The 26,409-nt window shown below is 32.7% G+C and overlaps 1 protein-coding gene and 1 pseudogene across 1 annotated transcript in view; both read right to left on the bottom strand.

The window, feature by feature from the left end:
• PCLO (piccolo presynaptic cytomatrix protein) overlaps positions 1-26,409 on the bottom strand; it is a 379,046-nt gene that overhangs the window by 104,234 nt on the left and 248,403 nt on the right. The window contains 3 exon segments of the mRNA XM_061165135.1: positions 2,323-2,448; positions 14,803-14,893; positions 21,085-21,221. Of these exon segments, the coding sequence (XP_061021118.1) occupies positions 2,323-2,448; positions 14,803-14,893; positions 21,085-21,221 (354 nt within the window).
• On the bottom strand, positions 3,029-3,160 carry LOC133073235 (U2 spliceosomal RNA; annotated as a pseudogene).

The following is a 26,409-nucleotide window of genomic DNA, read 5'->3' as shown; positions in this document are numbered from 1 at the left end:
CAGGGGATCTTCCTGACCCAGGGATCAAACCTGGGTCTCTTGCCTTGCAGGCAGATTCTTTTCTGAGCCACTAGGGAATCCCACAGAGAAGGCAATGGCAACCCACTCCTGTATTCTTGCCTGGAAAATCCCATGGGCAGAAGAGCCTGGTGGGCTGCAGTCCATGGGGTCATGAAGAGTCGGACACGACTGAGCGACTTCCCTTTCACTTTTCACTTTCATGCATTGGAGAAGGAAATGGCAACCCACTTCAATGTTCTTGCCTGGAGAATCCCAGGGACGGAGGATCCTGGTGGGCTGCCGTCTATGGGGTCGTACAGAGTCGGACACGACTGAAGTGACTTAGCAGCAGCAGCAGCAGAGGGAATCCCAAGTCATATGCACATAGCTTTTAATGAGTTCCCACTTAAACCAATGAAACAAACTGCAAAACACTCAGTTCTAAAAAAAGATGAGGACTTTAATGGCAGTCTCTGAGTTGTAAAATCACAAATGTAATTTTAGGTTCATTTCAGTTTTCTTTCTTGAATGAGTTTGCATTACATCTATTTTTAATTTAGGTGCATGAATTTAAAAATACCCACATAAGCTACCAAATACAAAGAGAATCACTTCATCACAGAGTGCTTCATTGAAACTGTACTTAAAAAATCATCCTGATTTATAGCATTTGGTGATTTTCATGTTGTAAAGATAGAGAAGGTTATGAAATTTTATTTTTAAATTATTCAAGTATTTTTGTCAAACTATATTAGGCAAAGTTACTAAGTTGCAAATTTTATCCTAAAAGAAAAACAGCACATTCATTTCTTTCTGAAGTATGCTATCTGAAAGTAAACATATAATGCCCATACTTACAAATGGGCCTCAATCTTTGTATCTTACCTAGACTATAATACCAAGAGAGTAGTATTAGGCATGATGGGATTATAGTCATTGAAAATTCATACAGATCCAGTGTTTGTTCACAATGGTTATGTTTTGATTCATATAGTCTTCTCTTTCATTTAGCTAGCCCTCCCAATTTTTCCTGTTGTATGAATATAATTAGAATATTTTTAATAATATGCTTTCAGCTATATATTTGGCAATATCCTGGTAAACTAGCTTTCTAAAAATCAACAAGCAACTAAATGAACAAAAAGTTCTGATTTATAGCATTTTTGTCTATTTTCATGTTTAAATAATCTCACCATGGCCTATTTAAGCTATCAAAATGATGACACTCAAAGTGAAGCTAGGAAGAGATGTGCAAAGCTTCTCACAGTGAGTTAGTCAAGCTGGTTTCAGCAGAACACTGTGATAAATAAATACTGACTCAAGTCTGTCAAAATATCCAGGGACTTTTTGGTAGGTTCCGATATATTTAAGACCATGGCAGTGAATAATTTTAACATGATTAAGCTTTAAACAATAGCAGGCAACATTAAACTACGAAGTGACAGCAAAACACTTCCTAAATAAGCATCTAATTTAGGATAAAAACAAAAAATGATTTACAATAAAACTTGCTTTTTGATAAAAATATTCATGACAAATAATATCACTGAAATCTTGTAAGCTATCTCTATGTTGGCTTTTTGAAAATGTAAATGACCACATCATCTTGAGAAGCAAGGTAACATTTTACTGAAATTGAATGGCCCACTATATTCTTGTAAAGTTCATTATTTTAATACTTATGATGTAATAAGTTGAACAGAAGAGTACCTATCATAGGATTTGACAATTATTTTTTCTCTAAAGGATCAAAGAGAATATATTTAGGCTTTGCAAATCATATAGCTTGTTGTGAATGCAGTACTGTTTGTGCAGTGGGAAATACTCATGTTCAACATGTAAATTAACAATCCTGGCCATGTTCCAATAAAACGATTCTTACAGAAACAAGCAGCAGATGGATTTGGCCTGTGGGTCACCCACAGTTTGTTGACCTGACTTTAGCAGCTATCAAATCATCTGATGTTTTTATGGCACTGATTTCAATACGATTTTTCTTGGTGTTTATGAATCACTAGTCCCTTTAATTGAAGTACTTTTTAAAAGTATAATATTGCCCCAGTCAGTAAAAAAATCTTGACTAATTACTGTTTCTTAAACAAGATGCTCCCTCAGCAATGCAAATGCCAAAAGGACAATGCAATTGAAAATAAAACGAATACAATGGTGGACATATCTTCTTTTACTATACCACAATGTCACCTTTAATCACAAGGAGAGGTTTTCCTAAATAGTAAAAGAAGAGAAAATTTTCAGATCAAATTAAGATATGTTTAATATGAGCACATTTTTAAAAATTTACTCTGAAATCCTTCTTCTTACCTTCCACAAGTTTCCCTGTCTGTTCGGCACTTCCTCCAGGAAGAATCTTGGCAATATAGGCTCCAATTTCTCCGCTATGTCCAGGGATTTCTTTACCACCCACAATTCTAATTCCTAATCCGTTACCTGTATTAAAAAGTTAGCAAATTATTAGCAATAAGTTAAGAAAGGACAACAGTTATCACAAGTGATAAGGTGCAAGAAAAATGGGTTCTGATATGTAGAAGTTAACCCCAAATGAATACTGGAACCGGACACTGATAACAAAAGAACAATATTACAATTTCATAGTAGGTGATAGGGAAGAGAATTATCTGAGATCTTGGTAGGATCTATAATGATTAATCTGACATTAACAAATCATTTTTATTTTTTATTTCAGCCATATTCAATAATATAATAAAGTTTTGTCCATTTTGATCGTATATGTTGCAAGAATTTTATATGAAGATGTTCCCAGTATAAATAATTTCAGAGCGAAAAATTCATTTACGAAATTGACGAGCATTTAACTTGCAAAAAGGAAGTAATGGCTATCATAAATTGAGAAGACATAAATGACTACAACTGATAAAGTGAAAACATGATCATAATTTATGAATTATTATTCACATTTCAGCCTTAATTCATAAACTAACTAATATTGTTTGTGCATTAATATGGCACTTAATACAGGGGTAATAAAAGCATTCTTTACTGATGAGCAACTTGGTAAACTGTTCCTTATTCCACAGAACAGATTTTTCTATAATTAGCCATGCAGATGAAAGATGGAGAATGATTATTATGAGAAATCTACATACTATACTTGATCTTAGCCAAAAGGCCGAGAAGCGATGATTATTATGAGAGATCTAATTGAATCACGTAAACTGTTGACATTTTATCTTTTTAAAAGAGTAAGCTCAGATGTACAGAACAGACTTTTGGACTCTGTGGGAGAAGGCAAGGATGGGATGGCTCGAGAGAACAGCATGTATATTACCTATAGTGAAACAGATCACCAGCCCAGGTGGGATGCATGAGACAAGTGCTCGGGCCTGGTGCACTGGGAAGACCCAGAGGAATCGGGTGGAGAGGGAGGTGGGAGGGGGGATCGGGATGGGGAATACATGTAACTCCATGGCTGATTCATGTCAATGTATGACAAAACCCACTGCAATGTTGTGAAGTAATTAGCCTCCAACTAATAAAAAAAAAAGAAAAAAAAAAAAAGAAAAAAAAACGAGTAAGCTAAAAAACAGCTAGTGTATACAGCTCCATATATATTTTTGCTACAAATGTCAAGAAGATTTTAAAATGAAAGCACTAAATGAAAGCAGAATTCTCATCTACTGAAGACACAATTAATTAAACATTTCATTCAGTGATTAAAGTACCATACCAACTGTTTCAAAATCTCTAAAATTAAAAGCCAGGTCTCTTCCAAATCCTGTTCCTTTCCTACTTAACTCCTCAAAAAGAATCCCTCTAGTTAGCATCAACACAATTCAAACATTCAACAAGCAGTAGCTGAATTATGGACTGCTTCTTCATTTATCTAGTAGGGGTGTATTTTGGTAAAATACTGGTTATTTTCAGGTGACATGATACTTCCAAATGAATTTACTCCTTCCTTTTCTTCCTTCCTCCTTCCTCCCTTTCATCCTTCCTTCCTTGTTTCCCCCCTCTATTCTCCCTCTTTTCCCCTAGTACCCCTACTCCCCACTATCATCCCGAGACCTGCTTTTACACCAGAGCAAGTGTTCTGAAGATTTAGCCTCCAAACAAAAACAAAACAAATTAACTGCATGTTTTTACAAAGGGTTGCCAAGGGTCAGAGTTAAATAAGATACTTGCTCTCTGTGGCCCCACTTGTGGAGCTTTTCTGTCACAAGTTTCTTAGCTCATTGTTCCTGTTCTTAGAGATTAATTGATGATCCAAACTGAACATAACTGGATCAGTGAAGGCTAGGATTTACTATATGACATAGAGCATGTATTATATATGACTTTCAGTCTCAACTAAAGTTGATTTCTTAGATATTAGCATTTAAAGATTCATCAGGACTGACTCTATAATAAGACATTAGATAGATACTAATAAAGAGTAGAAGATGAAGAAAAGTTATTAGCCACTATTTATGCAATTATTTTATATATATGTGTGTATATATATAGTGTTAAGCCATTTTAGAAATTACAAAATGAGAAATTTAAAAATAGCTGGTCATATTTAAAGGATTTTCCCATGGGATCTGTCCAGAAAAAATAAAAATAGATTCTTAATTTAAGATTTGGCTTTATTTTTCATGGTTGAATCACTCACAAGTTGCAATTCATCACTTATTAAATATTTCATAGAACAGATACATATACTGAATTTCTAATGTGGTCAATATACCCATATCAATTTTAAGACATGGTCAATCTGGGATCCCAAAAGATGATTGATGAGATTTCTTTAGTGTAAAGGCATATTTTCAAGACCAAGTTTTATATCAACATTTATGCTAGATGATAGCAGAGCATAGTAGGGTATAGTAAAGTGCTCATGGCACAAGTAACACTTCTAGAGTTTCTCCTACTTTGCATTTTTAAATCATCTCTATAACTTTTCATGTTAGGCATTGTCCATCCCATTTTAGGACAAAGCAGCTGAGACTATGGGAGGTTAGAAACTTGGCTAGGTTGGCTAGCAAGTAAAACAACCAAGATTAGAGCCCACTTTTCTTCCTGAGTCCCACATTCTTGTTCTTTGCTCATCATTCTAATTGTCAAAAAAATATTCTAGAAGATAATTTTAGAAAATATTCTAGAAGTCTTTTCTCTTTTAATTGAATCTCATTTCTTATTATCAATTTTCCAAGACAAACTCAAATACTATATATATATATATATATATATATATCTAAATATATCCTTATGTTTAATATTAACATCACCAAATTACCCTCCTTAAACTGTAGGTTAAACATCTTGAATGTCTTTACCCTTTCCTTACAGAATCAACCATTAATTCCTTTAATTTTAATTTATTAAGAAAAACAGAAAAATGTGTTCATCCATCCCCAGTTAAAAGTACAGCCTATAATGTCACTTAATGGCAGGAACACATTTCTACAAGCAATATTTATCTTGACTGATGTCAGAAAAAGTGATGATGTGAATGAGGAGCTAGTACCAATAGTAAATACTGTTTAGCAACTGAGGAATGGTGGATATAGACGATTAAATATCTACAAACATAATAAAATTAATTAAACTTATGCTTATGAAGAACTTTTGATGTAACAGGAAAATGTTTTTGTTAGGTAATTTATCCCTATATACAAAATATGTATATAAACTACTTTAGAATATATTCCTAACATTTACTGGGTGTGTACCTGGGTATAAAGAAGAAAGGAAAGAAAGAGAGTATAAATTGTCAGATTATGACAGTTTTCATTTTTATCTTATAGTTTTCACTACTACCATAATTTACTGAGGATCTATCTATCTATTCATCCAGTCAGCCAGCCAGCTATCTATATATACACGACACACACATACTCATTTCACATACACATACAAAGAAGAGAGTTGAAAATGATACATATATTTAGAAGACTAGATGGGAGGTTTGCTTTTTAGATTTCTAAAGAGGAAAAAGAAATGAAAATCTTCATGAGAAAATGGTGAAAGATATATTCTCTATCTCCCATTAATAAATTCTTTGAACAAATGAAGATATGCAGGACAAAAATTGTATGTGTATATACACGTACCCATGGTTTGTGACTTATTTTAACTTTTAGTAGATAATCTCATGTATTCAATGTTTGCTGTGGATTAGCTCTACTTCTTCAAATATCTTGCAAATTCTTGGAAGTAGAATTGTTACCACAGGCTTTTTGCATGTCTGCCTCATATCTAGGTTGAGGTTCAGTTTTCATTCAACATGAACTATTTACTTTTACAGTGGGAAAGTGAAAGATTTGTCTATTTTAATTCTACTTTCTGTAATCCTATATTATTTGGAAAAATTTTCAAGCAAATTTAACAGTTATAAAAGATAGCTAAATTTTTGTTCCAGTATTTTTACTGACTATGGAATATATTCCATGGAACATGGGGGCATTTTTCTAAACTAATCTGCTGATTATAATATGATATCTTCAAGAAATACTAAACAAGATACTTATAGAACTATTATTACCATCTAGAAGGTTCCACCTAGAGTCTGAATGTAACTATCTATCTAAATAACCTCTACTTTAAATTTGTGGGTTTTCATTGTAAACACTCATTAGTAAGAAAGAAAAAGAAGAATGGTATCTGTATTTGGTGGAATTGGTTATACTTTCAAAATATTTTAGAAGCAAAGGAAAAATATGCAAGTGTACAGTGAACAACTGTACAACAACATGTAACTATGTTCATATCTTTCAAACTTATCTGAGATTTTAATTTCCATTCTTAGAATTGTACATGCATAATTTCTTTGGTTGCATATTGGTACAATATAATGACCCTAACCCTAACCTATGTAAATAAGGTTATTGTCACAAATGTAACCATTTCCATTAAAAAATTATTGAAATATAAACCAGAGTGAGTATGAGGGTTTATTTTCTGAGTACGTATATATATATATATATGTATGCATGCATGTAAACTCTTTATCCTCTTTCAAATATGAAAACATAATTAATTCAATACCTCTTCATATTGCCAGGATTTGAGAGTTCCATTGGTGAAGAGAAGAAAGTGCAAAGTCGAATCAGATACTGTTTGCTTTAAAAGCTGTTCTTAAATACTTCTGCTCATCTTTCTAAAATTTTAGGCCAATAAAAATCTTTCCAATGAGTTTTAGAGGGGAAGAGATGAAGGGATTTTATAATAGGCTTAGGGTAGAATCCCTGCATTACTGTCACAACTAGTCACTGATGTTCTTTAGGAACAAAGCAGGGATGTCTCCTCTCACTACTCTGCTCAGTATGGTACCACAAGTTTTAGAAAGTGCAATAAGGACAAGAAATTTATACAAACTTATTCCCATTGGAATGGAAGAAGTAAAGCTGTCTTTATTTGTAGACAACATAATCTTGCTTGTAGAAAACCCTAAGGATTCCACAAAAAAACCTATTAGAACTAAAAACACTAGTAAGATTATAAACTAAAAGGTTAGTGTAGCAATTCCATTCTTGGATACCTGTGTATGTATGGCCGAGTCCTTTTGCTGTCCACCTGAAACTATCACTACATTGTTAATTGGCTATACTACAATATAAAATAAAAAGCTTAAAAAAAGGCAAAAAAAATCATTGAATCTTACACTCACCATGAGTGAAACTCATAAGATGGAAATTATATCTAAGAAAGCTGTTAAAAAAAATTCCACTCTCAATTCTTCCGAGAAGAACAGAATAATTAGGATGACATTAAACAAAGAAATTCTAGTTTTGCACTGGAAACTATAAAACTGTACTAAAAAATTAAAGGAAAGCTTAGTAAAGGAAGAGATATTACACATACATGAATTAGAAGATTCAATGTTGGTAAGATAGCAATTATTTTCAAATTGATTTATAGTTTCAATGTGACCCCTATTATAATCCCAGTAAGTAGATACTAAAAAATATGGAAATTAAAAGAATCTAGAGTAGCCAAAACAATGAAAAAAAAAGTTGGAGAAATTACATTATTAGATATCAAAACTTGATATGAAGCTACAGAGTAAGCAAAACAGTGTAACAGTTAGGCATATAATCAAACAGAACAGAATTGAGATTCCAGAAATAAATTCTTGTATTAATGGTAGATTGATTTTTGATAAAGATACCAAGGCAATTCAATGGGAGATTTGTTTCTTTAACAAAAGGTCCATGTACAATTAAATATTCATTAGTGGTTCAAAAAAATGAACTTGGATGTCAGCATCATCCCATATACACAAATAGGTACAAAATAGGTAACTGACCTGAATGTTTAAAGTATATGAACATAAGAGAAATTTTCTGGTATAAAACCTCTCGAAGAAAATCTTTTGACCTCACAATAGTTCTTAATACACTATTAGCAGCATGGTTCACAAACTAAAAATAATAATAAATTGAATTCTATTAAAATGTAAAGTTTTTCTTTAAAATACACCTTTAAGAAATAAAAAGACAAGACAAAAACTAGAAGGAAATAGATGCACTCCATGTAACTTATGAGAGACCCATTCAAAATATATAAAGAACTTTACAACTCTATATAAAGACAAAGAACTCAAATGAATAATGGGGAAAAATTCTTAATAAATATTTTACCAAAGAATATGTATGCTTTGACTTTAACCACCTAAAAATATGCTCATAGTTCAGTTGGTAAAGAATCCGCCTGCAATGAAGGAGAACCTGGTTTGATGCCTGGGTTGGGAAGCTCCCTGGAGAAGGGAAAGGCTGCCTGCCCACTCCAGTATTCTGGTTGGAGAATTCCCTGGACTGTTGGCCACAAATGAGCAACTGTCACTTTCACTCTCATCATAGGTCATTAGGAAAATTCAAGTTAAAACAACACACTATCATCCACACTCTCCCCAAAAGACAGACATTACAAAGTGCTGGCAAACTCATGCAGAAAGTAGAATCCTTAGACATTGCTGGTAAGAATGGAATATGGTAACTTCACTTTGGAAAACCTATCTGGCAACTCTTAAATAGTTAAAAAGAAACTCACCATGTAACTGAGCAACTCCATTTCTAGGACATCGTACAAAAATATCATATGTCCAAAGTAAAACTTGTGTGCAAATTTTAAGTGAAACCACGAAAAATCCAATGGATAGATAAGTATAGAGAATTCAAAAAATGAAGTACTTCTTAACAATAAATAGAATAAACATCTGATACACGCTACAACATAGATAAACCTAAAAAGTCCTGGTAATTGAAAGGAGTCAGACATCAAAACTGAAACCACACAATTTAATTTATATGAAGAACCCAAAAAGGGTAGTCTCAGAGACAGAAAGTAAACTTCCTGCCTGTGGCTGGGAGAGGAATGCTGGAAGTGGCAATTGCTATCAGACTCAAGAGAACTTTTTGTAGTGTTTGAAATGTTCCAAAACAAGATTGTCATGACAGTCACACAACTCCACAAATTTATAAAAGTCATTTATAACATGCACATTCATGATATGTTACATCACAATAAAGTTGTTAAAATAATAATTTTAAAAGGGCTATTCACCTTTGGTATTCCTACCAACTCAGATCCAGTGAGATCTGTTACATTTGTCTCTTGTTTCTAAAAGTTCATGAAGATGGTGGAATAAAGAGGTACAGAAAATGAGCCACTATATCCAGCGAAGACACTGCTATTACACTAATCCATCGTTCTAACCTTGCAGTGGAGCTAGTCCAGTATGGAACTTTAACATAAGCAAATATCTTTTTTAAATCCAGAAGAATTTCTCTGACTTGTTTTGAACAGCTGTGTTTCTGAAGATGTTAAGATGGAGCTCTAAATAAAAAAGAAAGAGACTCACTTCCTGAGTATTACATTTTATCTTTTTTTCTGATAATTTCTAAGAGAAAATAACATTCTTTTGATTGTACACTAAGGATAAGATTTTGTGTCAGGTTCACTTGCAATTGGGCTTTATGTGAGATATAGAGAGCTGATTTTATTTTAAGGATGAGTGTACTCATTCTCAAAATTTAAATAAGTGATAGAGCTAAACTCCAATTCAGGACTTTCTGATTCTAAAACTCATGCCCTATTTTCTCCATTTCACTGCTTTGTGCTTGGGTGACTAAAGGTTTTCAGAACCATTGTACAGTTGTTGATCAGCACCTATAAGTATATCTTTGAAGCTTCCAGTCAAAATTAAATGATCTATTTGCTTAAACTTATTGACCACTTAACAGAAGGGAGTATGCATGTATTTCCCTCTGCAAACATCATAAAATAGTATAAATAATGGTACACATGTGTATATGTGCACACTCCTATACATATATACAGATGTCTACGAACAATAAAGTTTTATAAATTCCCTGACTTTGTCTCAGTTGTTCCTTAGGTTTTACTATAGTAATTATTCACATTTCAGATTCTCCTATTAAAGTGTGAATAATCTGTAGATCAAGGTCTTTGCTGGATTCATTCTAGCAACCCAGCAATGTAAATCACACTACAGGTGTTCTATGAATAAGTATTAATGAATAAAAATTTAAAATGTATTCAATATAAGTTTAAAAGCAGTTATAAAATATAATTTATTTGAATAAGTTTTTGTATAGGAAGAAAAAAAAGCTTAGAATTTTTTTCACTTACTCTATAAAGATTCTTAGAGAAGTATTTCACAAACATTTTGGTTTCAAGGAGCCATTTATATTTTTAACATTATTGAGGACCTCAATGAGCTTTCATTTATGTGGGTTATAATTTTGTATATTTTCTATACTATAGATTAAAACTGATAATTTATTTATTAATGAATTTAAAGTATTAATAAACTCATTCCATGTTAACATAAGTCATTTTTTAAAAAATGTATTTTAAAAACAAAACATTTATGAGAAAGGTGGCATTGTTTTACATTACTGCAAAAATATTTGATATTGAATTAAATAGAAGACAGCTGAATTCTCTTATCTGCTCTATATACAATCTGTTGAGATGTCATACATCATGTAGTCTCTGAAAAACTCTACTGTATATTCACAGAAAAATGAGGTAAATGTTACCTTTAGCATTGCTATGAAAATAATTTTGACCTTGAAAACCCCCAGAAACAATCTTGAGAACCATGAGGGTTCTTGGCTTAACACTCTGACAGCCATACAGTAGAAAGAATTGAAAAAAAAAAAAAAAAAACACTTTCTATTTCTGTCTGCTATTAATATTATGAAATTATTTTGCTTTCAATAAGTATCAATAGAAATATATTTTTTTCTGTGAAGTCCATGTTTCATATAATTCTTATAAAATAATTTAAGGCTAGACACAGAATGGTCTATTAAAATATTATAAAAGATATATTTTAATTCTCCTTTCAATGAGCTTCTATAATGAAAATCAAAGTTTGCTAATGACATTTCCCCCTTTGTTTGAGAGAGCAGAAATATTACATGTTACTCTTTTCTCCTTCCTTGATTATATCCTCATCTTGTTTTACAAAGGCAGTTAAATTATTAGCTTAGATAGTCTTTTCCCTATTGATGAAGCCACTGGGCACTGCTGTCTTTCTCTAAACATGACAAACAGGAATTTAATTGTTAGGTAGTTAGAACAGGAAAAAGGAGTCCTGATTGCTGGTGGCTAAAAGACAAGGAAGGGAAAAGCCTGCAAAAATAGAACAAAGGAAGGTCTGAAGACCAGAGTGAGGACCCCAGGTAAAACAAACAGCGCTCCTGGCTAGTCCAATTTGCATAGGTCAGACCCGGGAGAGGAGAAAAAAACAAGTAAAAAGAGGAGCCAAAATTGAGCCAGGGGACTGTCTTCTCTTCGAGTCTTTTGGGTTGCCATGCTCTCATGCCTCGAGGATGTATTTTCCTTTACTTTATAAGTAAAACAGCTGTAACATGGAGCTGTAACACTGATCCTTCTGAGGGCTGTTGGGGGAGTTTGTAATTTCCTCAGTTCTGTCTTGTCACAACAAAAATTTGAAGTGACAGACGGACCAGTGTTACAGCTCAGTTTTATTTAGAAAGTAAAGTAAATACATCCTCGAGGCATGAGGGTATGCCAACCCAAAAGACATGAAAAGAAGAGAGGCCCTCAGCCCAATTTTGGCTCCTCTTTTTATATTTTTTTTCCCCTCCCCCTGGGTCTGCCCTATGTAAATTGGGCTAGCCAGGAGAGTTGTTTGTTTTACCTGAGGTCCTCACTCTGGTCCTTGAATCTTCCTTTGTTCTATTTTCACGAGCTTTTCCTTTCCTTGTCTTTTAGCCACCGCCATTCTGGACTCCTTTTTCCTGTTCTAACTACTTAACATAACTATTTTCTATTATCCAAAGTTTCATACATATAAAAAAGTAGTGACAAGGTTGTAATAAAACCCAGTGTAGTTAATCTTTCAGCTCCAAATTAATCAAATTATGTCAACTCTGTTCCATTTATTTCTTCACCACTTTCTGCACAGCTAATTGTGAAGCAAACTCTACACAAGACATTGCTTCATCTGTAAATATTTGAGTATGCATCTCTAAAAGATATACTCAATTTTTTCATGAAAATATTAACATAAAAATGACATGATAGCTAGAAAACCAGTAAAATCTTAGGATCATCAAATATTTAGTCACTCAAACTAAGCTTTTGGTAGACCAGCAAATAACAGAGATTAGCCAGGAGTGTAAATGCTCTATGCCAGGGTTTGTCCGCCACTAACTTCAAACTGCTAGATACTGTTTGGAAAAAATTGCCATTCCTTACTCTAGTCTTGCATATAAATTTTTTTTGTGTGTGAAACTGTTAGTGGCTCAGTCATGTCAGACTCTGCGACCCCAAGGACTATAGCCCACCAGGAACCTCTGTCCATTGAATTCTCTAGGCAAGAATACTGGAGTGGGTAGCAATTCCCTTCTTCTGGGCATCTTTCTGACCTGGGGATTGAACCTGGGTCTCCTGCATTTTAGGCAGATTCTTTACCATGTGAGTTACCAGGGCAGCCCATACACATGTATTTAAATCCCTTTGAGGTACTTAAGACTTATTTGAAGACAATACAAATTGTTTTAAAATATTTAGTTTAGAATGAGATCAGGCTACTATGGTATACAAAGAAAATACATTCAGTAGTAATGCAGGATAAATATAACAAGTATTTTTATTATTATTTTAGACAAATATTAAAATAAAAAGGAGCATGCATAGAGATAATATATTACTAGTATATAATTCAAAACTATAATCCTCTTTTCTCATTTTGCAAAATCTATATATAGAGGAAACAAATTTTCAGACTAGAATAATTATAACAAATCAATAGTTCTGATTTCTATTATTCTTATATTTTAAAATAAAAATTATAATTTTTTCCTAATTGCGGTAAAAGAAAACAAACTTCTTCCCTAATCGTAGCAAAAGAAAACATTAAAATAAGTTGCAAAAGAAAAATGATAAGGTTGAAGGGATAATTACTTTGACACAGTATATTAATACAAATAGAAAACATATTGATATAGAGTCCTGGTGATTTAGTAAAAATGGTTTGAAGATTTTTGCTGAAAAAAATAATTTTGGCATTGCTAGAAAGTATTATGTTGTTTTGCTTTATGAGCTGGAGGGAACTGAAATAGTTTGCAGCAAGTAATTATTTCTACAAAGAGTCCCTGGATTTTAAGACTCACCCCTGGAATGTTCATCAGTGCTTAAAATACAGTTTGCATGTAATAAAACTATGAAAGTTTGAAATATCTATCTCTGGCAGAAGAAAAATTATCCTATCTTAAAAGGAAAACATTACATTCCTAATCAATTCATTCTCTATGAAAATAAAAGGAAAAAAATTGCTCAAATCAAAACCTGTTCCAAAACCGTAGGGTCTCAAATCTGTAAAGAACAACAGCAAGTACACTGAAGAAATACCACTTTTTGTCCTCTGTTGTATCAGTCCTTAAAGAAAAATAAACATCTAACATATATGCTATGTTAGATATACCACTGACATATATTTATATGTATTGATGAATAGTTTCTGTTGATATACATTAACTACTTAACACAGAAAATGTACTTGAGTGAGAATACAGGTAATATTCATACTTTGAAAATTTATTAACTTTGATAAAATTTATACTTCTACCTCACAGATATAAACAAGAGAAATTTTAATAATCTAAATGCAATCTGAGATTTGGATTAGATCCTCAGAAAAAAAATTAGTGGGTCAGTGCGGAAACTCAAAATTTGGATAAGGTTTGTAGATATTTTAATACCATCATATTAATGCTGATTTCTGGTTTTGATCACTTTTTGTGGTTAGATGCTAACATTAGTGAAACTGGGTAAAGAGTGGGCAAAAGAACTGATCATTCTATTTTCTGAGGATCCAAAGTCTTTTCAAAATAACAAGTTTAAATTTTCTGTCATATGGTTAATTTAAAGAAGAATACAAACAAACAAACAAAACTGAGCAAAACTGATAATGTTCAAATTTATAACGTATAGGGGAATTTATTCCTTAGTAAAATTTAAGTTAGTTTCTGTGTAAGAATGTTTTATGGTCCTATGACCATATTACTCAACAGTGCAATAATTATGTAGCATTTACTATTATGCACATCAAAAATGAAGATATAGAATGATCTAAATATAAACCATTTAGTAATGTATCATATTAATAATTACAGCATTATTTTTTTATATTTAAATACATAGCCTGACTATTTTTTGAAATTTTCCAATAGTTTTTGACAGAAAAATGCATTTTCTTAAATTTAATGTCACCTAAGCAAATTCAAATACCTATCTCAACCTGACATTAAAGTAAAAAGAACTAGATTATTTGATTTCTTTTACCTGAAACCGTGTGATCCTTAGAGTCTCTTGTTATTTTTATCCTTGCATGTGGAAAGATGTAGTGCACAGTTTTCCCATCCATCTGTATAATCTAAGACATACATAAGATATGGTGAAAAATCAATGTTAAAGACATTTAAAGGGCAATATATATAATTATCTTTTTTCAAACTACAGTGATTCAACCAATGAAAACAGAAGATTCTCAAATGATGACACTTTTAAGCATTGAATACTACATAATGATACTATTGTTTTCTGAGTTTATTATAGTCTTCACATTTACAATCAGTTTCTCTTGCAAACTGATTTGTTGGGTTTGGAAAATCAACAAGCATATGTTAACATATAAGGATATCTATTACTATGGTAATACATAGAGACTGTATATGGAAAATTGACCTCTGCTGATTTTGTTTTTGGACAGCCTAGAAATAGAGAGGCACTTTTAATTTTCAGCCATCAAGCTTAAAGAGAGAAAAGACAAAGATCCTCCAACTCTGCATCTCTATCACTTTACCAGGAAAGAATATGTTATGTTATGTTGGTATCATTGTAGAATTTTGCTTCTGCTGAGCACATTTGTCAGAAGTTTTAGGATACTCCTGACGCCGAGACTAATTCTGCATAAATAAATAAAATCTTTGCTCATTTTAATATTTTCTGAAGCCTTCTTTGTATGCAAAGGCATTATTTCTCATTTAATTCTGACACTCCTTCAGTTAGAAGAAACAACATTCAATGCCTTTGTTACAAGTCCGTGATTTCAATTCTCGTTACTGAGACTTGAACTTGAGAATACTGTAGACTGTGTTATCACTGTTTCCATCTGACAAAATGAGATTTCTGAAATGAAATTAGCAAATGCAAACTTATGCTGTGTATTTTACGGAATTTGGCTTTCAAAAGAGATTTGTGAAATAATGAAAGACAGAAATACTAAAATCTTTATAAAACTATATTAATAGGATTTTAATAGTATAAAATCTTGTATCCATCACTTCTGGAGAATTTTTGACTGGAATTAGATAAAACAAGGTTTAGTAAAGAGATATTTAATACTACCCACTTCAGAATGTGTTTAGGTAGTGTTTGGGGTTACTAAGATAAAATATTAACTAGAATTTACAATTAAAAGGGTGTTCTTTTTGTGAAGAAAAATTCCCTGGAATATTCATGTTATTTTAATATGCCTCTGAAAATTCATCTTTAAAATGGCTAGAATTCTGGATTTTAAAAGAAAAATGCACTGAAAAATGCAAACAATGCCAGCCTTTAGGTTTTATTCTCTTTAGGAAAGAATAAGCTTAATCAGGCCTCTGATGAACAAAATATTCTCCCCAGACAACAGCATAATCCTGTCAAGTCCAAAAATATTATATGAATTCTGCAAAGTAAAATTAAAATATCATCTGCATGATTATAAAAATATCATGGTCCATATAATCAATCTACATAATTCATACTATTAATAACAATAGCTTTGTAAACCATTGTGAATCTTGTATATGTTCATGACAAAAGAGTGTGCATTTTCCTGTTTTCTTCCATACTCTCCCCTCTTCTGTCTCACTCTCTTTTACTTTTCTCACTCTCTTTTACTTTCTCTCCTGCACTCCTTACTTTCCCTCCCTTCATCTTTTCTCCTTCTTCTGCTGTCCCTCATCCTCTCCTTCCTTCCTCTTCTATCTGCATTAAAGATCTTCATTTAAACTATGTGAACTGAAAATCTTAAAACTATCAGATATAACTCAAATTTGCTTTGTTACTATAGATAATTCATTAACATGTATATTATGGTGCAATCTCAAAATCAATAGAATGACCTTGGTTCGTTTCCAAGGCAAACCATTCAGCATCTCAGTAATCCAAGTCTATGCCCCAACCACTAATGCTGAAGAAGCTGAAGTCAAATGGTTCTGTGAAGACCTATAAGAACTTCTAGAACTAACACCCCAAAAAGATTTCCTTTTCATCAAGGGGGACTGGAATGCAAAAGCAGGAAGTCGAGAGATACCTGGAGTAGCAGGCAAGTTTGGCCTTGGAGTACAAAAATGAAGCAGGGCAAAGGCTAACAGAGTTTTGCCAAGAGAACACACTGGTCGTAGCAAACACCCTCTTCCAACAACACAAGAGACGACTCTACACATGGACATCACCAGATGGTCAATACCGAAATCAGACTGATTATATTCTTTGCTGCCAAAGATGGAGAAGTTCTATACAGTCAGCAAAAATAAGACCTGGAGCTGACTGTAGCTCAGATCATGAGCTTATTGAAAAATTCAGACTGAAATTGAAGAAATTAGGGAAAGCCATTAGACCATTCAGATATGACCTAAATCAAATCCCTTATGATCATACAGTAGAGGTGATAGAGAGATTCAGAGGATTAGATCTGGTAGACAGAGTGCCTGAAGAATTATGGACGGAGGTTCATAACACAGTACAGGAGGTGGTGACCAAATCCATCCCCAAGAAAAAGAAATGCAAGAAGGCAAAGAGGTTGTCTGAAGAGGACTTATAGCTGAGAAATGAGAAGTGAAAGGCAAAGGAGAAAGGGAAAGATGTACCCAACTTACAAGTATTTCAAAAGAAATTATGTTCATGAACTGGCCCTTTATATTTGTGAAACAGTAACTCTTGTGTTAACATATCTTTTATTTATACAGACATTCATCCTTTCCCGTATTTAAATACCTTGTATGCTAGATGTAACAGACAGAGTATCAAGCCCTGTGTTAGGCACAGAATAGACACCATGGTGGATGGTATAGGGAGTGCTTGCTCTCTAAAAGTTCACAGCCCAAGACACAATACATGGAGCGCTACTGTAGCACAAAGTAGGAACATTTACGGGGAGACGGTGGTGGTAATGTCAGAGAAGGCTTTTTGCAAGATGAGGTATGCACATGGAGCCCTGAGTGATGAACAGCGTTAAGTCAAGAGAAAAGAGGAGGAGGAATGTTCAGGAAGAGGAAAGAAGACATCCAAAGCCCAGAACAAAGACAGAGTGACTATTTCAAAGGTGCCCAATGTACCTCAGTATAGTGGTCACATGGGAAGTGCACAAGGCTCGGACATTAGTGCAGAATGAACGCATTTTGTACTAGTAGAGAAATTTTGTCCTTTGCAACAATGCTGTGAATGGTACTAGTTCTATTTATTGATGGAGTGACTGAGGAAAAAAAAGAAAGAGGTCAGGTGATCTCTTCAATTCACAAAGCAGAGTTGAATTTCTACTGAATAGTGTGAAGGTTAAACATACAAAAGGAAACACATAGAGATTTGCAGATTTGGCTTTATAATTCATATGATTTTGAGTCTAAAGTCAGATATATTCTGCTCTCTAATGTATGTTTTATGTTAAATATTTTTTAAAGCAGATACATTAGTGTTTATATGTTTTATCTGACATGTAAGCAAAAAAAAACTATGCAATACTCAAAACTGAAAAATATGCAGAATTATAAACCAATAAACAGCCACATAACCACCACACAAAGAAAGAAAGGGAGCATTCATAATTTCTTGTGAAATATTTGTAAACAGAGAAGAACCCTTTTTCTGGACAGCATACAAGTGATAGTTCTGTCAATGGAGAATTAGCCAAAGACTATGATGTCAGAAACCTTGCTCTTGGGGAGAGGAACAGGGCGATTAATTGACATCAGTCCTACCCTCTGGCCTTGTCCCTATTTTTGTCTGGCAGAAACAACAGACCCTAATAAATGACTAAAACAAGAATGACACTTTGCATTCTTTCCATACCAAAATATAATTTTGATACGAAGAGAGTATTTGAAGATAAATATTAACACAAAAAAGCATGAACTTCATTTAAATGTAATCAAAACATATCATCTCCTATGTAGCTTTCACATAGAGAAATTTATAAAGAAAAATAAAGAGATTACTGACACAAAAGTCAGTATACTCACTACTTGTTTGAGAGAGGTTGAAAATTACAATTTGGAAAGAGCACTTATAGATTTCAAGGGGAAGAAAACACTCCCTTTCTTTGTGTGGTGGTTATATGGCTGTTTGTTTTATAATTAATTTATAATTCTACATGTTTTTAAGTTTTGAGTATTGCATAGTTTTTTGTTTATATGTTAAAAGGGCTTCCCTGATAGCTCAGTTGGTAAAGAATGCTCCTGCAACGCAGGAGACCCTGGTTCAATTCCTGGGTTGGGAAGATCCCCTGTAGAAGGGATAGGCTATCGATTCCAGTATTCCTGGGCTTCCCTTGTGGCTTTCTAGTAAAGAATCTGCCTGCAATGCGGGAGACCTGGGTTTGATTGCTGGGTTGGAAAGATCCCCTGGAGAAGGGAAAGGTTACCCACTCCAGTATTCTGGCCTGGAGAATTCCATGGAATATATAGTCCATTGGGTCACAAAGAGTTGGATATGACTGAGAAACTTTCACTTCACAGCTTAGATAACAAAATACAAATGTGAAAATAATTTTCAGCAATGAAATACACATTATTAAATTTACAAGGAGTCTTACATTTCCTATGTTATTAAACAAAGAGAAATTCATTAAATCATTCTCAAATATAGCCTCTCTGCTTAATTTTGGCATTTTATTGCTCTATACTTATAATTCAAATATAATGTGTTATGTCTTCAGTGAATCAAATCATAAATTCTGTATATGTTAGTAACAGATAATTATGAACAAAAAATTCATTAGGAATATTTATGTTTCATTTACATACAGTTTCTAGAATATAATTTTGGGGGATGGACACTGATTATTTTAAAATATATCCTGTAGAATATTAGTTGGATTAATTAGGTGGACAAGACTACTCTGATTGCATACTCAGAAGTGTTGGGAAATAACTATATGAAAGTTATTATGTTTTTAGCTCTTCAGTTTTTATATTTCATCTTATCAGGATTCCTTGAAAGGATCTGTATTTTCATTATCTTGATCTTGGTTTGTGGAAAATACTAAACTTCAGAGAAACAAACAAGATGAGTAAGGCACAACAAGTAAGTCATTACAGAGAGATTCCTATAATAAAAAAATAATTCAAGGAAGTTATTTTTAGTTGACAAATTGACTATAATTGTGAATAAGAGATAAACTAATATTTTTAAACACATTCAGAAAGATTCTAATTTTTAAATTTTCTCATTTACAATAAACAGAGGATAATAGATTTCAATAAAGCGTGAGAACGTCTAGAAGAGCAAAATAAAATTGAGAAAATATTTTATCAGTTAGAAATTTGTCTATGAAAACTGAAATTGCTTAGGAAAAACTCAAATCTAAGACCATAGATCCTATCTTTTAGACAGCATTTTTACATGCAAAAGTCTTTTTTTCTTTTATACCTTAACATGACAAGTACTGAATTATAGTAAATTCATATGGTTCTTTTTTGTTGTTTGAAATATAGTTGTCAGTTTATCAATGAATCATTAATCAGACAGGATGATAAAGGAGTTAATGTACATGGTATAAGTAACTATCTCTTTTGTGAGTATCTTAATGATCATAATGAATACAAATACCTACAAATACCTGATCCGTTAAGGCAACTGATTTAAGGCCATGTGACCTACCAGAGGAACCTCCCTTAGGTTATCCAACTGTTAATCTCCCAAGTATCTATCGAAGTTCAATTTAAACATCATTTCTTTTGTTCTAAAGTGAATAAGATCACAAGTTATGGTATTATATTTATGTAATAGTTAATAGCATCCCTAAGTTTTTTTTTTTAACCTATAGATATTAACTAATAAAATCTACTTTATGAAAGTTGTTCTGAATATAAAATCCAATAATGAACATAAAACACTTCCATATAACATCAGTTCCCTTACTCCCAGGTGAAGCTTTCTCTGTTCCCAGCTGCTTGGTTTGGTCATCTTCTTATTTGCTACTTCTTAACAACTGGGCATATTCTAATGGAAGGCCCTGAAATTACCCAAGTCTATTTTACCCTATATTCTGTAAGCCCTTTAGGAGTTTCATGTATTTTCTTTGCATGGCAGTGTTGGGTATGCTGCACGGCTTAATTGTCGGTTAGAAGCAAAAAAATCACTTAAATTGCCTGGTAAGAAGCATCACAGCTATGCTTCAATGTCAATCAGTCATGGCTGATGAAGTAAGGGAATTACCACCTTAAATACTGAAAAAAAAAATCATTTGTGAACTTGATTGATCAAAGTCCTGTGCATTTCGGGATAACTGAGACCATTCTACAGTGAAATGAGTCTTTTTTTTTGAGAAATCTAAAAGACATTGCTCAATACAGCACTTACTTGCTCTTGGTGTTGACTTAGTGGTCTAGAGTGGACCAATCTTTCTGGTAGTTTTCGATCTAGACCATGTCCATTGTCCAAACGAGACTCCCTGGGTTTGTCAAACCAATCTGTTTCTTCACGACGGAGGTGATAGGCTTTGGAGATCAAGCAAATATCAAACATTGCAACTCCAACTAATACAGATGACAGAGGGCAGTAGATGATCTGCAGTACCAACATGCTTTTAGGCTTATTAACCGATCATGCATTTCAAACAGAATTCCCAGTGGGATCAGAAATATTATTTCCTGCATTATGTTAAAAATTCTGTATGAGGGAATAACGTAGGAAAAAAAAAAAAAACATGTGCCACTTGTCAACTTTTCAGAGCAAAGTAAGACAAAATTAACATTTTAATCAGGTGAAAAAATAAATTTAGATAGTGATTGAATAAATCAATGAACAAATGAATATTTCTCAAAAGTCATTCTATTCAACCTCAGTCCATCAGTTCCACCTCCTCACTTCTCCCCACTATATGTCACTAAAATCTAAGAAAAACACATTTCTTGAATACAGAAGATTCAATTATTTTTCCACTATCATATCAACCCAGTACCAATATGTGGCTGCTAGATTTGGACATCAATGGAGCATCTTTTGAAAACATGACACATCTATGACATTCATAACTAAATGAAAACATTTATTTTTAGGAGGATCCTAGGTATCAGTGCTAGGAACATGTGTGCCATAATCATCTGGTAGCCTAATTTTTTTTTTTCTGACCTCACAATCTGGTTTTATTTATTTATTTATTTTTTTAGTCCTGTCATTTTTTTTTTTCATTTATTTTTATTAGTTGGAAGATAATTGCTTTACAATATTGTAGTGGTTTTTGTCATACATTGACATGAATCAGCCATGGATTTACATGTGTTCCCCATCCCGATCCCCCCTCCCACCTCCCTCTCCACCCGATTCCTCTGGGTCTTCCCAGTGTACCAGGCCCGAGCAGTTGTCTCATGCATCCAGCCTGGGCTGCTGATCTGTTAAAAATTAAAGTTATTTTCCGTGGGATCACAGATCTAGGAATTAAAGAGTTGGTAGGCTGCTTTCTGTACTTACAATGTGTCAAAGCTTAACATCTTAAAATACTTTTTTGAAGATATAACTATATTTGAGTATATAACTATTATTTAAAATTTTTCATCCCATTAAATGTTTAGTACTTTCGAAGACATTTTAAAGTTCTTATTTAGTGATCCCAAATCATTATTTACCTATTACATAGAATTTGACTTCATAGAAAATTTTATGCATTGTAAAAGGATCCCTAATTAATAGTCTCTGGAAGTACACTGTTACTTCCTAAATGGCAGATGGAGCACCTCTTCTCAAGTATTATCCTGAAAGATCTGTAGAGGATGCTATCAGTCTATGCTTTTTTGAAACTCTGGTTTCAACAATGCCATACTCCTGAGTATTCCTCTCTATCTCATTACAGTTCTCTTTCTGTCTGCATCACTGACTTCTCTTCCACTATTTTCTCTGAAGACTTTTTCCCAAGCAATTTCCATTAGTTCTTTACTGGCAGGGCTGGCAAAACCACAGCATATACAGCATTACTCACCTCTACACCTCCTGTGATCTTGGTCAATGCCACTGATTAACCACAGAACTTCCTCTCAGTAAACACAGAATGATAGACAATGTGTCATAATTTAGTCAGTCTTAGATTTGAGGCAATACAATGGTACATACCTGGTTTGTGGTTGTATATGTACTTGTCTGATTGCCCCTATTAAGACTCTAAGCTGCTTGAAGGTAAGCCTCATGTCTTCTGTTTTTTTGTTCTCCCTCAATACTAAAAACAGTGCCTTGCAAATGCCACAATATTCATAAAGTATTTGGGAAATGAATGAGACAGGAAAATTAGTCATCAACTAAAGAAAGTTAAATATCCTAATTATGATAAGCACAGTTTAAAATAAATACTTGTCAAATGAACCTCATTAACAGTTACACAGTCTTTTCTCACAATCTATTCAGTATTTACTACGTTTTTTCATAGTTTTCACTTGACACCAAGTGACTACATTTATGAAAGAAATATTTAATATAAATTTGATAAGTAAACAAAACAAATCCATTATTTAATCACTAGTCTCTAAAATGTATTAGATTATCACCAAACACACTAATATTTTATATTACTTTTTATATATTTTAATAACATTTCTCATAAAAATAGTCTATACTGATTTTAATAAATGACTACCTTGGATACTGTACCTGATATCACTTGAATATATACTTTGCTAATTGCACTTAAAATAAGAATCTTTTAAAATGTTTCCTTGGCTGTGTCTATACAAATAAGGCAGAATTTCAACTGGATATACATTTTGTCAATTTATTTCCAATTTTGATGACATACTTTGTTATGTTTATAATAACTCTGCATGTAAATAAGTTAGGATAGCTACCATGCTTTGTATAGGAATTTATCAATCAAGAAAAACAAGATTGAATAAGGCTTCTCTGAAATCGAATTCTATATTCACCGTTTACAGCAAGTTGGTGTGTGCTAGGTTGCTTCAGTCATGTCTGACTCTTTGCAACCCTACGGATCGTGGCCTGCCAGGCTCCTCTGTCCACGGGACTATCCAGGCAAGAATACTGGAGTGGGGTTCCATGCCCCTCTCCAGGGGATTTTCCCATCCCAGGGATTGAACCCAAGTCTCTCCCATCTCCTGAATTGACAGATGAGTTCTTTACCACTAGGGTCACCTGGGAAGCCCAACAGCAAGTTGGACATAAATGCTAAATGTTTGTAATTGCAATTGTCTGATCTGCCATGGGAGATCCCAACTTTAAAAACAAAATTTTATAATAATAACAATTTCCAAATTAAATAATTCACTGAAGATTAGCATCCCCTTGTTTTAGGCTATTTATATTTTCTTCTCTTAAGTGTAAAATGCAAGTAAGCTGTTTTGGGGTCCAATTCTATTCTGTATAAAATATTCATTGGAATTTTTTTAAGACTGTATGTACTGATGCATTTTTTTTAACATGAGTATATTTTAAAAGAATGTTTTCAACAAATTATTTGTGGTTGCAGAAATATAACTTGATTGTTTCAAGTTTAGTTTTTCTCCAATCTAGTCTTCCTGTTCTGTTCTTAACCAGGAATGAATATTAAGTTGTAGAGTTTAGGCTGATGGTCATAACTATTAAGCAACATAAATTGTGCCTACCTCAAATCATTCTGCTTTAAAAGCTGTAACAAATACAGATGAATTAAGAAGAAAAAAAATTATATCTACCTAGATTTTACCTCAAATGAGGTATTTCAAAATTACCTGGAGTCATATAGAATACATCTGAAATACATCTGGTTGTCTATAACCAAGAGTTTAACTGAATTCAAAGAAAGCACACAATAAATTTGAATAAATCTGAACTCAGTTAAATTTTCTTTGTTTACATGATACTAAGTAGCCTGTTGGAATGTTATATATTTCAAAGTTGTTTTAGTATCACTCAAACATAGATATAGTATATATGTGGCAAACTTTTATTTAAAAAGTCTCTAATACTTCATGAATTTATAATGTCATAAGTTATGTGACTGGGAAAAATATTTTTTACTTTTCTTCTTAATTACTCACGTAATCCAACATTAAGAAAAAAAAGCAGATCACTGTTCACCAGAAGAAAAAGTAATACATTTATGAGATACAAACACAAAGAAAATACAGAACATTTAAAAACACATCACTACAATTCACTCAGATAATATTACATATATAATTCAATTTGTTATAGTTTTTCTTTGTATAATTTTATACCAACATGATTTTTTATGACTACTTTTCTTATCTGCTTAATTTAAAAATAACATTTTTAACTCAATTTAATTTCATGTAAATTTCATTTTGTTTCCTTCTCTGGGGTCATCTTTCAATTTCTTAATTTTGGGTGCTGCATGATGTCTCATCCAAATTAGTTTAAATAATTTGCTGGAGATTAACATGCATTTTTTAATCTGATCTTTCCAAATACTTAACAAATTGTTTTTGATAAGTATTTTTTAATGTGTTTTGATATTTTATCAAAACAATTTTCTCATAGTCTTTGGTGACTATGAGTACATATTGTCAAAAAATATAAATGAGAAAAATTTGGTTATTTTTACATGGTTGTATGTAAATAACTGCCATATTTCAGAATGTCTAGAAACATCTGTATGTCTGGCACCATGGTGGCAAAATCTATGATGAATAAATGAATTTGTCAAATTATCTCCAGATAAACGTACATCATGCACACAAAGCCTTTGGTGTTTAGTTATATGATTGACCTTTTAATTTTTGTTTTATTTTGCTATTTTACAGATGTTACTATTGATGAGCCTTTCTATTCTGTAGAAGTCATTACATATATACATATATATTCATATACATATATAGCGTGTGTTAAATGTGGACTGTGAAAAAAAGAAAAAAAGAAGAATTTCCATGTAACTCTTACTTAACTATGATGGTTGATTCAAACAACTGGCTAAAGTAAAAAAAATAGTGTTTTATTTAACTGGCTAATTATCAATAAAAAATGGTCAATCCAACAGCTTATAGAGAAAAAACAAATCAGAAAGTAACTGGTCTATTGGAATTTCACTAGGAAAAGCAGTCTCTTCTCCTTCAGATCCAGTGATTACTTTTGTCCTCATCTAACCTACACTTAAACTCCTAATATCATCTTGGTGTCGAGATACAGAAGAAAGAAAATCCTTCTTGTGAAAATACACTTTCCTGCAAGCCCCCAGGGAAAATGTTAGATTTAAAAGAGGAGATGTTCATGTTAGCTTAGAGCTTTTCCATCTCCAAAGTTATGAATTAATACATTTTTACTGGATGAGAAATATTTTATTTTTAGGACTCAAGCTACACTTATATTCAAATGCAAACCACAGAGGGAGAAGGAAAAAAAAAGAACCAAGAGTAATAAGTCCTCTTGGCATGGGCAAAATGTCACATTTCTGTACCTCTTCAACCTTGTCCTCTAAGTAAGACTTGGTCAGGTCATTTTCTAAAATCCTTATGGTTCTATATGATTTAATAAAAAATCACCATAAAGTTTTTAGTTAAATATGTTCTTGCCATAAATCACTTGTTCTATATGAAAAACTAGTAAAACAATTTAGTGCAAAAAAAAAAAAATGAAACAATGCAAAAAGGAAACCCATGGAAAAGTCTAACTGACACACAAAGAAAGCTTCAGCTCAAATACCTAAATTCACAAAAGCAATGTACAAATTTCGAGTTTTAAGATCTA

This window comes from Dama dama, chromosome 18 (genome assembly GCF_033118175.1).
Source record: "Dama dama isolate Ldn47 chromosome 18, ASM3311817v1, whole genome shotgun sequence".
Classification (NCBI taxonomy): domain Eukaryota; kingdom Metazoa; phylum Chordata; class Mammalia; order Artiodactyla; family Cervidae; genus Dama; species Dama dama.
The sequence above is the reverse complement of the archived record's forward strand: the minus strand, read 5'-3'. Positions and strand labels throughout refer to the sequence as shown.